General features: G+C 42.0%; 1 protein-coding gene across 1 annotated transcript in view; it reads left to right on the top strand.

Annotated features, from left to right (window-relative positions):
- Positions 1–14,160, top strand: part of LOC141141144 (uncharacterized) — a 226,440-nt gene that overhangs the window by 185,399 nt on the left and 26,881 nt on the right. The window contains exon 11 of the mRNA XM_073628849.1: positions 12,880–13,063. Coding sequence (XP_073484950.1) covers positions 12,880–13,063 — 184 coding nt within the window. The remainder of the gene's footprint in view (positions 1–12,879; positions 13,064–14,160) is intronic.

The following is a 14,160-nucleotide window of genomic DNA, read 5'->3' as shown; positions in this document are numbered from 1 at the left end:
GTCCCCGGCGGAGCTCCCCCTCGCATCAGGAGTCCCCGGCGGAGCTCCCCCTCGCATCAGGAGTCCCCGGCGGAGCCCCCCCTCGCATCAGGAGTCCCCGGCGGAGCCCCCCCTCGCATCAGGAGTCCCCGGCGGAGCTCCCCCTCGCATCAGGAGTCCCCGGCGGAGCTCCCCCTCGCATCAGGAGTCCCCGGCGGAGCTCCCCCTCGCATCAGGAGTCCCCGGCGGAGCCCCCCCTCGCATCAGGAGTCCCCGGCGGAGCCCCCCCTCGCATCAGGAGTCCCCGGCGGAGCTCCCCCTCGCATCAGGAGTCCCCGGCGGAGCCCCCCCTCGCATCAGGAGTCCCCAGGGAAGCCCCCCCTCGCATCAGGAGTCCCCAGGGAAGCCCCCCTCGCATCAGGAGTCCCCAGGGAAGCCCCCCCTCGCATCAGGAGTCCCCGGCGGAGCTCCCCCTCGCATCAGGAGTCCCCGGCGGAGCCCCCCCTCGCATCAGGAGTCCCCGGCGGAGCCCCCCCTCGCATCAGGAGTCCCCGGCGGAGCCCCCGCTCGCATCAGGTGTCCCCAGTGGAGCCCCCCTTACGATTCCCAGAGCTTTTCTTCCAATAATAATAATCCAAAAAGTGACAAAAAAAAACAAACGAAACTCCATATTAAGTGTAACTAATGAATCCATAGAACCACTGTGCAAATAGAATATAAAAAAGCAATAAATACGGCACTCTAAAATAAGTAATGGTAGTGCAACTATGTGATCTGTGCAATAATAATATAGAATCAATATATATATAAATAATGACAGATAAAAATCCACACAAGTGCAATAAATAATAATTAAGTCCAATGGTATCAAAAAGGTGCTTAGATCAGTGAAGAAACGTGCCCTTGGTAAAAAGGTCCCATAGACGATACAATCAAAATTGATAAAACAGCTCCACGATCCTCCTCAAAATGACTCTCCTAGGGATCTCTCGTCCTAACACCGCATAGGATTTTCCCTATAGAACCTCCATTCACGTGGTTGTTTTACATTTCTATTATATTCATTTTTTTGAGCAATATTTATTATACTTTTTTGAGCGTCACTTAATCATCAGTTTTTTACACCATTTATATTTTAATTTGATTGAGCGCTACATTCATTTAATATTTTGTTACCTACATTTACTAGCGCCTGGGTTGTCCACTATTTGCGCCTGAATTATGCCTACTCTACATGAATGGGTGCCCGGATTGCGCCTACTTGACCCCTATTAGCGGCTCAGTTGCTGCTGCTCTGTACCAGCCGATTTAGATAGCTACAGCTTGTGCGCAAGTGTGGTAGAGCAGAGAGCGCCCCTTCAAGCCCAGCAGCGTGCGGGTGTGATTTCCAATGCTGCCTATCAGTGCCGGGACAAGGTCACCCAGTGCCCAGGGCGAACATACCAGATTGCGCCCCCCCCCCCCCATTTACAGTGCAAGGGTTCAGTAGCAAGTGATGCAGAGCTCAGGAATGGAAAAAAAAAACATATTAAGGATTGTGGAAATAGGGTTCAGAAGACTGGTATAAAACCCAATATGTTATATATTGCAGTTTAACAATCATTAGATGTGGTGGCTGCATTAGTTTTATTTTAGGCTTTTCCCCTCTGTTTTCACCTGGCGATCTGGCCAGTGGCATATGTCCTGTATTAGAGTGCCCCCAATCTGGATAAAGGAGCACAGAAGGCACAGCTGATAGCAGCATAGTCAGTCTGGGAAGGAGGGTAGTGTTAGATGTACTAGCAGATTTAGCCAAACTCAATAGCCTATGAAAAACAGGATCACACATTCTCCACACTTCAGCACACTGGACTCCTCTACTTTCTGCTCTGCTGTCTAAAGTCAACATGGGAAAGAGAATGAGGAGGACACGCTCTGACACACAGGGGGGCTCTGACACACAGGGGGGCTCTGACACACAGGGGGGCTCTGACACACAGGGGGGCTCTGACACACAGGGGGCTCTGACACACAGGGGGCTCTGACACACAGGGGGGCTCTGACACACAGGGGGGCTCTGACACACAGGGGGGCTCTGACACACAGGGGGGCTCTGACACACAGGGGGGCTCTGACACACAGGGGGGCTCTGACACACAGGGGGGCTCTGACACACAGGGGGGCTCTGACACACAGGGGGGCTCTGACACACAGGGGGCTCTGACACACAGGGGGCTCTGACACACAGGGGGGCTCTGATTCCCAACAACATCGATGGCATTTGCAGCTTGCTGAAATAATGTTTCCCCAGCCTTTATCCCCAGTCTGCACATGTACAGAGCTCTATGCTAACACCTCAGCTCTTTTCTGGGAATGTGGGGCTGACAGAGCAGGGGAGGGCTCAATAGACTGACAGGAGACTGAGCTAATAGGGACAGGTATTTATTTTTTCATTGCACCCAGCTTATATCAGGCAAATAATATAGTAAGTACACTGCTGTTAGTGAGACATATCCTGTGTTTAGGATGGGAGACAGCTGGGGGGAGTTAGTTAAGCACTGGATCCCCTCCCTATACACAAGTACTAGATGGATCAGCAGAGAACATTAACAAATGAAAAGTCCCAGTATATTCCCAACATATATAAGAATTGTTCTTCACTTTTTGTAAACCTGCTCTGCAAAGTACAGGGCGAGTTTACAGCACAGCCAGGTAGAGTTTGGAAGGCAGAGCAGTGGGGACTCACATGGAAGAAAACTAACATCCATCCTGTGAGATCTTCATGTTGGGAGAGCTGTATGATGTATGCAGGGGGCGGAAAGCAATGATCGGAACTGCACTGTTGTATCATCTTGCTCCGCCCACCTGTAGAGGAGCTCTCAGTGTCACAGCCCGATCCAGCCAGCCAGACTGATGAGAAATCAAGGCCAGTAGAATGAATTGTTCTCCCTCTGTGCCAGAATGTGGTTGCCGCTGTAGAGAGGAGGCAAGCAATATGTATGGGTGCATCCTCAGCCCACTTTTTGGGCAGACTGTACAATTGAGTGGAGCCATAACCTAAATATTCTCTGCATGCTCATGCTGCTGTCGGCGACCTAGAGCCCCCTCCCACACTCCTCCCACACCCTGCCCAGGGCAGCCGATCCTGCCGCCCACCCCTTGTACCGGCCCTGCTGCCTATAGATGGCAGTGCTGAGCCGATGACGTCACTGAGAATCCAGCTTCAAGATAAAGAGAGCACTGCTATAACCTCGCCTGACGCGGTGGCGTGTGTCCTTAATCTAAGCCAGGCGAAGACGAGCTGAGCCAGGGATTTGTCGGAAGCTGTCTTGCACGTCCACGAGTTCTAGTCTACCCAGGGCTATGTGGATAGGGTTGTGCAACACACACATTTTTTTCCTACATTTTTTTAATTAGTCATTTTATTTATGGTATTTATGATTTTCATTTATTATTTTTATACCCCTTTATATTTATTCATTATTCATTTCATCAAGCACCCATTTTTATACACCATTATTTATTTTTAGATTTACCCATTATTATATATTTTTTTTCTTTTTCTACACCATTTTTTATTTTTCATATGCATTTATTATTTTTATACACCCTGATTCATAGTTATTTTTATATTTATTAATTATTATCCTCATTATTTTTCTTTATTTTTATACACCCTTATTTAGAGTTATTTTTATATTTATTAACTATTATATTTATCATTATTATTTATTTTATACACCCTTTTTTTTTATCTTTATTCTTTAAATTTATTCATCAATGTATCCTTTTTTATTTTTTTATATACATTTTTATTCATTATCTTTATTTTTTTATGTATATTTATACTCTCTTATTTTTTTATTTTATATTACTTTTATTTGTTTATATTTTTAACCTATTTTTTTCCATTCACAATCTTTTATTTATATTTATTTATTATTAATGTCATCGCACACCCATTTTTATTTTTATACACCGTTATTTATTTTTAGATTTACTCATTATTAAGAAAGCGGGGCCCCATTCACAGGGGCCCTGGGGCCCAGGAACCATTCCTAACAAGGAAGAGACCTGGTGTAGTATAAAAGGGGTTTTTAACCGATTCAGCCCTCGGAAGATTTTACCCCCTTCCTGACCAGAGCACTTTTTACGATTCGGCACTGCGTCTCTTTAACTGACAATTGCGCGGTCGTGCGACGTTGTACCCAAACAAAATTGACGTCCTTTTTTTCCCCCCACAAATAGAGCTTTCTTTTGGTGGTATTTGATCACCTCTGTGGTTTTTATTTTTTGCGCTATAAACATAAAAATAGAGCGATAATTTTGAGAAAAAAAAAGCAATATTTGTTTACTTTTTGCTATAATAAATATCCCCCAAAATATAAAAAAAACCCTTTTTTTTTCCTCAGTTTAGGCCAATATGAATTCTTCTACGTAATTTTAGTTAAAAAAAATCGCAATAAGCGATTGGTTTGTGCAAAATTTATAGCGTCTACAAAACGGGACAGTTTTATGGCACTTTTATTAATTATTTTTTTTTAATTAGCAATGGCGATCTGCGATTTTTACCGTGACTGCGACATTATGGCGGACAATTTTGACACTATTTTGGGACCATTGTCATTTATACAGCGATCAGTGCTTTAAAAATGCACTGATTACTGTGTAAATGACCCTGGCAGGGAAGGGGTTAACCACTAGGGGGCAGTGAAGGGGTTAAGTGTGTCCTAGGGAGTGATTCTAACTGTTAGGGGGGGATGGGCTTCAACACACAGGACAGTGATCACTGCTCTCGATGACAGGGAGCAGTGATCTCTGTCATGTCACTAGGCAGAACGGGGAAATGCTTTGTTTACAAAAGTATCTCCCCGTTCTACCTCTCCGTGACACGATTGCGGGCATCCGACCGACATCGAGTCCACGGGACCCGCTGTCACGGAGGACGTGGCACTCGCGCGCCCGCAACACCGCTTCTTAAAGGGGACATACCTGTTTGCCCTTTTGCCCCCAGTGCCATTCTGCTGATGTACATCAGCGTGCGCTGGTCAGCAAGCGATTAAAATAGAAATGGTAAGCAAAACATTTGTGTATAGATATAAAAAATAAAAAAAATTATAAATATCTTTGTTGCCTTTATTATAAGTGATCACATTCCCTCTGTTCTCAGCTGCATAAGAGCTTGGGGAGGAGAAGCAGCAGCACACTGATCTTCTCAGTGAAAAGCTGTGCAGTGGGGGGGGTGGTGTCTGGACAAGTCTGATCATTGGAGGAGAGCAGGCTGAGTTCCCATCATAGCTAGAGAACTGACCACGCTGTGCTCTCCTGCTTAGTGTGGTCAGTTTTTATTAGGAAAGCAGAGGGACTGACAGACACACCAGGGATTTCACATAAAGGAAGCAAAACAAAGAGAACAGGAGACTTTCTCATACAAGTACATGGTACAGCAGGCACATATCAGGAATAGGAAATGTTGGGGTAACAAACACCTTCCATTCTGGGCCAATTCTGACATCTCTCTCATACACGGAACAATTCGTTTTTTTTTTTCTTGGAACCCACAAATATTATATATTTTATAATCAGAGACCTTGGAGATTAAAAATGGTGGGTGTTGCAGTTTTTTATGTCACAAGATATTTGCATAGTGGATTATCAATTATCAAACTTTTTAGGAAAAAAATACACTGAGTTTTAGTACATAGAAATGCAGTCTAATACTCAGTTGTTTGGTAAAAAAAAAAAAAAATGTTCCACCGAGTATATAGACACCTAACACGCCATGCTTTAAAATTGTGTATGCCCGTGGAACAGCGCTAAACTATATTACCTAAAAATTTTCATAGGAGACACTTTAAAAGCCTTGACAGGTTACCAATTCAGAGTTACACAGGAGGTTTAAATTTTTTTTGGATTAACTTTATTGCTATCACAAGGGATGAACAACATCCCTTGTGACCGCATGAGCCTTGACAGGTCCTCTTTATGGTAAGATCTGGGGTCTTTCAGACCCCATATCTCTCCTATGGCCTCCAAAGCATCCGATCTGAGTTTGGTTTGATCGCCTGTAGAATTAAGATGCTGTTGCTCCCAACGTAGAACTCAACATTTTATCTGGCATAATGCAATGTCCGATAAAAGCAGGAATGTGTATTATAAGGAACACACCCCTGTGGTAGCATCATAAGAAAGATAAGTACAAATGGCCTTTTCAATGAACATTTTTGCAGGTATTGTCCACTCTTGTCTCCATGCCTGCCCAGTAAACACTGTTTACTGTCAGGCTTTCTCCCTATGGCCATGTATGTACAGAACAGGTATGAAAGGCGGAGGGGAAGAAGGACTCATAAGGCCGTGTGTGTAATCTGAGCTGAAGCTACAGAGTTCTGCATGTAAGTAGCTTTGCATATATAATTAATTTTACCCTATAAAAAGATTGAAACGGAAAAGACCACTTGCACTGTCCATCGGAAACCTGTGTGACGGGCAGTGTTGCCAACCTACCAGAAAGAAAAATTACTGACATGACACCCGAAATTTACTGCCATAAGTTTTTACTGCCATTTCCAAAAGTTACAAAATTAACATTTTTAGTGCAAATTTCAGTATTTATTTATTTATTTCACAATCAAATCTTTATTAAAAGCAGAGAAGAATATAACATTGCAGTATTTAGGCTACAAACAATTAGAAATGTGATATAAGGTAGATATTGAGGCAAAAAACATTTTTCTTATTTTATTTTTCGATATAGTAAGTAAGTAGCTCAGGGACAGGACTTAGGAGGGCAAGAAATTAGAATGGCACACTCATGAAATTGACTCTCACAGTGACACTGACAGCAGTGTGCAGCAGCACAGATCACCGACAGGACACATCCCCTCTTGAGTCACAGTGACAGTCTCTCTCCATGCCAGGTGGTCCCATCAGTCCACTCCAGTCCAAACAGCACTGACAGTACTGTTCCCAGCTTGCCTTGCTCCCATCCTGAAGACCCACATACGAGGCTCCGCCCACTCCGCTTGGCTCCCTTGCACCATGACATCACAAGATATGCTCAGGCACCGCCTCCGCCTGATCTGCTGGCATCGCCCGGACACACTGTAGGAGGCCTGGTCGGCTCTGGACTGAACCATATTTTTTACTGGCAAACTTTTCCTGCCACTGGAATTTACTTGCATGAGGAAAGTGCCCCCTTTTTTTTTTTACTGGCTGTCAGTAAAAATACTGACGGTTGGCAACACTGGTGATGGGTGACAATGATGGAGCACAAATGGGGGACAATGACAGAGCGTTGTTACTTTATAACCCAAAGTGCCTGAAAGGAGACCATAATGGCCGGATCACCAGGTTCCTATTTTAATGAAAGCTGCAGATTAAAAAAGATTGAAGTTAACTTGTAAAATTACAATAACATGTTAAATGCTTATTTAGAAAAAATAGTTGAAAATTACAAGGAATCGAAAAAGTTTATAAAGTAGTTTTCCCGTACCAGATTCCTACGTCTTCATGTTTGCATTACAACCTGAGCGTAGGGCAAATCAGTTTTAGTAGAAATGAGCTGATCCAGCTTAAAATTACACAAAGTACAAAGAAGTTCCAGCCCTCACTAATGACTCGATTGTTGGTCTATATAGAAATAATTGCAATAATCTGCAATTTAGGCTTACAGAGAACTTCTTGTTACACCTGTAACAAACATTGCAACAGGCACATAATTATATGATGGTAGAACACAATTATGGTGGTACGATGCCATGGAGTCTATCAATAACAAAAATGTGCATTAGGTGCTGACCTATTGAATTATTTTCTTTGTTCTGCTAGTACTAGCATATAAAAAAAAATGGTGCTTAGTGCACACACATAAACTTAAACATGTACAAAGAACAGTACTCATTGATATTGTGATACAAAATATCTAAACCATAAAGATACTGTATGTTGTCCCTTTAAATCAATAACTCTCTCAGGTGCCATTGGCTCCCGCTGCTGTCAATCAAAGTCAGCTATCCAATTAGGGGAGAGAGGGGACAGGACCGGGGTCGTTGCTCTGTGTCTGAATAGACACAGGGAGCTGTGACTCAGCTCGGGTGCCCCCATAGCAAGCTGCTTGCTGTGGGGGCGCTGAACAGGAGAAAGGGGCCAGGAGAGCCGAAGAGGGACCTGAGAAGAGGAGGATCGGGGGTTCTCTATGGAAATTCACTGCAACAGAGCAGGTAAGTATAACATGTTTGTTATTTTTATAGGAAGAAAAAACGAGACTGTACAATCACTTTAATAACATCAGCCCCAGAAGGTTTCACCCCCTTCCTGACCGGAGCATTTTTTGGGATATGGCACTTTAACTGACAATTGCGCGGTCGTGCGACGCTGTACCCAAACAACATTTATGTCCTTTTTTCCCCAGAAATAGAGCTTTCTTTTGGTGGTACTTTATCGCCTCAGCAGTTTTTATTTTTTGCACTATAAACAAAAAAAGACCGACAATTTTGAAAAAAAAACTATATTTTTTACTTTCTGCTATAAAACATATCCAATAAAAAAAATAAATAAAAATAATTTCTTCATCAGTTTAGGCGAATATGTATTCTACTACATATTTTTGGTAAAAAAAAATCCCCATAAGCGTGTATTGATTGGTTTGCGCAAAAATGATAGTGTCTACAAACTATGGGATAGATTTATGGACTTTTTAAAAAAAATTTTTTTTACTAGTAATGGCGGTGATCAGCAATATTTAGCAGCATTGCGGTGGACAAATCTGACATTAAGTGACACTTTTTGGGGACCAGTGACACCAATACAGTGATCAGTGTTAAAAAAAAAGCACTGTCACTGTATAAAAGGCACTGGCAGAGTTAAGTGTGCTCCTAGGGAGTGCTTTCTAACTGTGGGAGGAATGCTGTTACTGGAGGAAAACAGAGATCCGTGTTTTTGCTTAGCAGAAACACAAGATCTCCATTTTCCTCTCTGACAGAACGGCGATCTGTCTTGCTAACACAGGCAGGCCACCATTCTGCCTCTCTCCAAACGATCGCCGGATTCCCGACAGACCCGCTGATTGGCCCCCGCTGTGTTCAATCACAGCACGAGCGGGTCGCCAGCGGCGCGCACGTGCCCCTGACGCGGAAGACACGAACAACGTACAGGTACATTTTTTAATGCAAATAAATTATTGTTCTTCATAAATTTCGGCCAAAATGTATTCTGCTACATTTCCTTGGTGAAAATGTTATGTGACCTGCTGTGATTGGTTACAGTGGTCACATGGTACCGGCAGCAGGCTGGTACAGTGATCAGTCTTTCGCTGTGTTCGGTGGACTCACATTTTATCCAGATAGGTAGGTGTGAAGGTCAGGTGTCCACAAACTTTTGGCCACATGGTTCAAAACCTTTCCAAAATTGCCAGGTAATGATTATTAAAAAAATTAGAAAATTAACACAGTGTGTTTTGATTACACAAGTTCCCTAAACTGGTTGTACAGCTGTACACACCTAAAAAAATAATTGTAGGTTAGTTCAGGGGGGAGTCCCATCTGTAGGGTGGCTGTATAGTATATGGTATAAAAGGGACTCATTTTACTGAATGTACAGGCTGCCCTGCACAAGACGAGGTAAGAAAAATTACTTTTTTTATTTACAATGTTTTATTAGGTGTTTCCTATGTAATACAAGTTAAGGGACGAAACAATACTGTGATACCTCGGTTCACAAACTTATTTTGTGAAACGACTTGGTTGTGATTGAACAGAGGCAAATTTTCCCATAGGGTTCAAGGTAAATCAGGTTAACCAGTTCTGAACTCTTTTTTTGTTTATATAAAATTATAAAATGTATGTACAAAAAAATAATTTTAAACATATATTACATACAGTCTTTTACATTAAGCTAACCTCTTTTATGTTTACATCTAAAAAGAAAAAAAAAAAAAACTATAGCTCCTCTTTAATCCTTGTTTGAAATAATCCCAAACCCCAATTTAAATGACTAACCTAGGGGCCAGAAAACAGCACTGTGCATCCAGGAAAAGATCATCTGAGGGCATGATAAAGCTGTAGAATTCATATGAACTGTTTTTCCATGATTCCCAATCAAGTGAGCCCACCCTCATGGTAGTCAGGGGGCAGAAACCCCTATCTGAGTGGACCGTTTCCCCTAAGATTCTCATCTTGCACTGCTCTTCCAGGGAAGATGGCCGTAGCTCGTGTTCGTGAACCGAAGCGGAGTCCGCGAACCGAAGCAAATTTTTGTGAACTCTTCTGTTCGCGAACCAAGCTGTTTTTTTTTTTTGAGGTGGGGTTTCCCCCAAAAATCCATACCGGACCGAAGTGGGAGGGGGGCTGGCCATGCTGGTTTTTTTTTTTTATTGTGGCATGGGGTTCCCCCTCAAGATCCTCAGAGCACAAGTTGCATGCCACAAGTTGGATCAGTTAAGATAAAATTTTTGCTTACATGTGATTGGATGGTGGAAATCAGCAGAGCTTCACCTCATTCACTAAGCACCGGGGAAAATCAGTGCAACTGCACTGTCTATTTGTCTTTAGTAAATCAACCTTATTGCATACATACAAGATACACTATATCCAGTTGCTGACCAGGCCTTTTTCTGACATTTGTTGTTTACAAGTAAAAATCAATATTTTTTGCTAGAAAATTACTTAGATCCCCCAAACATTATATGTCACACTGTATTTTGCGCAGCGGTCAAACTAATTTTTTTTTGGAAAGTGTACACTTTAAGGAATAAAAAAAAAAAGAAATCAGTAAGGTTAGCCCCTGTGAAAGATGATGTTACGCCGAGTAAATAAATATCTAACATGTCTTGCTTTAAAATTGTGCACGCTCGTGGAATACCGACAAACTACGGTACTTAAAAATCTCCATAGGCGACGCTTTACATTTTTTACAGGTTTCCTATTTAGGGTAACAGAGGAGGTCCTAGAATTATTGCTCTCGCTCTATACCTTACATGTGTGGTGTGAACACCGTTTACATATGGGGGCGCGAGTTACGTATGCGTTCGCTTCTGCGCGTGAACTTGAAGGGATGGGTGCGTCATATTTTTTTTCTTATTTATTTTATTTTTCATTTTTACACTGTCCTTTTATTATTATTTTTTAATCACTATTATTCCTATTATAAGGAATGTAAACATCAGGAAGGAATGTAACATAAATAATCATGACAGCTCGTCTTTATTGAGAGATCTGGGGTTAAAAAGTCCCCAGAACACTCACATTTACCCTTAAAAGCAAAAAAAAAAATTTAACTTTAAGAAAAAAAAAAATCATGTTTATCTGCCCGAGGACCAACCGTGACGTTGGAGGTTGCTCCGGTCCTCCGATGGTCTAGAGCCGAGTGGGGGCTATCTTGCCCTCACTTGACTTCCTGCCTAACCATTGGCTGTAGTGGATTGGTTCCGGGCTTACCGATGGCTCTGGTAAGCTCGGAATTGAACCGGAAGAGGAGGGATGGGGAGCACCTCTCCCGCCACCTAGAAAAGTGATCTTGCGGTGATTGCGCCACTGGGATCACTTTTATCGGAAAGCCGGCTGCCTAATGAATAAAACATACTAGCTAGCTGCTGGCACAACAACGTTTTTTAACATCAAAGTAATGATGTACATTTACATTTAGGCGGCCGGTGATTGCATACACTACATACAAGATACATTATATAATACATTGTATACACACAGGATCCATGATAGAATACATTATATACATACAGGATCCATTATATTTTAAATTGTATACATACAGGATCCATTATGTAATCTACATTGTATACATATACATACAGGACCCATTATATAATATACATTGTATACATACAGGATCCATTACATATTACATCATATACATACAGGATTCATTATATAATATACATTGTATACATACAGGATCCATTATATAATATACATTGAATGCATACAGGATCCATTATATAATATACATTGTATACATACAGGAACTATTACAAATTACATTGTAAACATACAGGAACCATTATAAAATAATACATTGTATACATACAGGATCCGTTATATAATACATTGTATACATACAGGATCCGTTATATAATACATCGTATACATACAGGATCCATTATATAATACTTCGTATACATTATTACTTCGATCTATTATTTAATATACATTGTATACACACAGGATCCATTATATAATATACATTGAATGCATACAGGATCCATTATATTATACATTGTATATCTAGAAGATACATTATATAGAACATTGTATTTTTTTTCTCCTTTTCTCCTAGAGGGGAAAATTGTAAATAAAAAACAAGTGTGTAAAAAACAAAACAGCAACCCCCCCCCCAAAAAAAAAAACCTAAAGATAAAATAGGTAGATTAGGGTTTTATCTAGTTCCGTGTCAAGGTTAGAATTAAAGATAAGGGTAGAGTCAAGGGTCAGTGTCACTGAGTTTTAGGTAAGATAAATAAAAAGCAAAATGCACACTATTGTTTCTGGACCCTACTACTGGTACAAAAAACAAATATACACATATGTGGTATCGCTGCGACTGTTGTTAGCTATTCTATTTCCCTTATCTCTGTTTTCTAGTTAACAGCTTAAATACTGTCTAATTACATTACCTAATGTGCCGGCATTTCTTTCTGCCACACCCAGATTCTGTGCAGGGAACAATGTATATACAATGACCCAACAGAGATCTGCGATCCAACATTTATCCACGGAAAATCTGACAACAATTGTCCGATGGAGCATACACACGGTCGGATTTACCGCCAACAGCCTGACATCACACATTTCCCGTCGAAAAATCCGATCGTGTGTACGAGGCTTTAGATTTCCATATATAATCTGTACATGTAAATGCTTTGCTTTGGGTCACTGTTTTATACATCGGTATCTATATTGTTTTTTTCAGATCCCTTTTCAAGAAACTGGTTTCCTCGGAATAATCAAGTTAACCAATATGAAGGTCATCCTGTTCCTTGCGCTATGTCTGTACCTAAGCTATGGCTCAGAGGGTAGGAAGTTAAACAAGTGTGAGTTTGTAAATATCGCAAAATCAAAATTGAATGGATACGCCGGAGGCAGTGCTGCTGACTGTAAGTAGAACCCCCCCCTCCAAAACAAAACAATAGTTATCTGCAACAATGTACAGTATATGCATTCAGAATTCACGCTCTTGCCCCCATAGTCCGTTTAATGAATGAATGAATGAATGAATGAATGATTTGTAAAGCGCTGCAATTGCGAACTGAATCGCCTCAAGGCGCTAGATGTGTTCTCTGTAGCCAGCTTCTAGAAAAGGAAGGTCTTTAGTTTTTTCCTGAAAGCCTGGTGGTTTTCTTCCATGCGGAGGTTGGTTGGGAGAGCATTCCATAGTCGAGGTCCTTGGACTGCAAATCTACGTTCTCCCTTTGCTTTGTAGCGGTATTTGGGAATGAGGAGGAGGTTTTGGTTAGCTGATCGAAGACTGCGATTCGGTGTGTAGTGTTTTATTTTTTCCCGGAGATATTGCGGAGCGTTTCCTTGTATGCATTTATGGGTGAGGCAGAGGGTCTTGAATATGATCCGATTCTTCACAGTTAGCCAATGTAGGCTTTTTAGGGATGGGGAGATGGATTCCCAGGGCTTTTTTCCTGTTAACAGTCTTGCCGCCGTATTTTGCATGAGTTGCAAGCGCGCAAGCTGATATTGGGGTAGACCTACGTAGAGGGAATTTGCGTAGTCGAGTCGGGAATTGATGATCGTTCCCACAACTGCCGCTTTGTCCTCTTCTGGGATGAAGGGGATGAGTCTGCGAAGCAGGCGGAGGAGGTGGTGGGATCCGCTCACCACCGATCCTATTTGTGCATCCATTGTCATTCCTGAGTCAAAGATGACTCCGAGACTCTTGACTTTGGTGCTGGGGGAGATGGTCTGTCCGAGGATGGAGGGTGGTGTCCACGGAGTCTTAATTTTGGAATTTTTGTTGGCTTGCAGGAGAAGAAGTTCTGTTTTTGATTCGTTAAGTTTGAGGGAGCTAGCGGTCATCCAGTCATTGATTAAAGTGAGGCATTTCTGTAGTTGCTGATGATGATCTTTTTGTCCATTAATGCGAAGGTAGAGTTGGGTGTCGTCTGCGTATGAGTGGAAGCAGAGGTCCGTTTTCCTGATGATATTGAGAAGCGGGCGGATGTAGATGTTAAATAGCACTGGT

Source organism: Aquarana catesbeiana, linkage group LG04 (genome assembly GCF_042186555.1).
Source record: "Aquarana catesbeiana isolate 2022-GZ linkage group LG04, ASM4218655v1, whole genome shotgun sequence".
Taxonomy (NCBI): Eukaryota; Metazoa; Chordata; class Amphibia; order Anura; family Ranidae; genus Aquarana; species Aquarana catesbeiana.
Note: the sequence above shows the minus strand (reverse complement) of the source record. Positions and strands in the feature narration are given on the sequence as shown.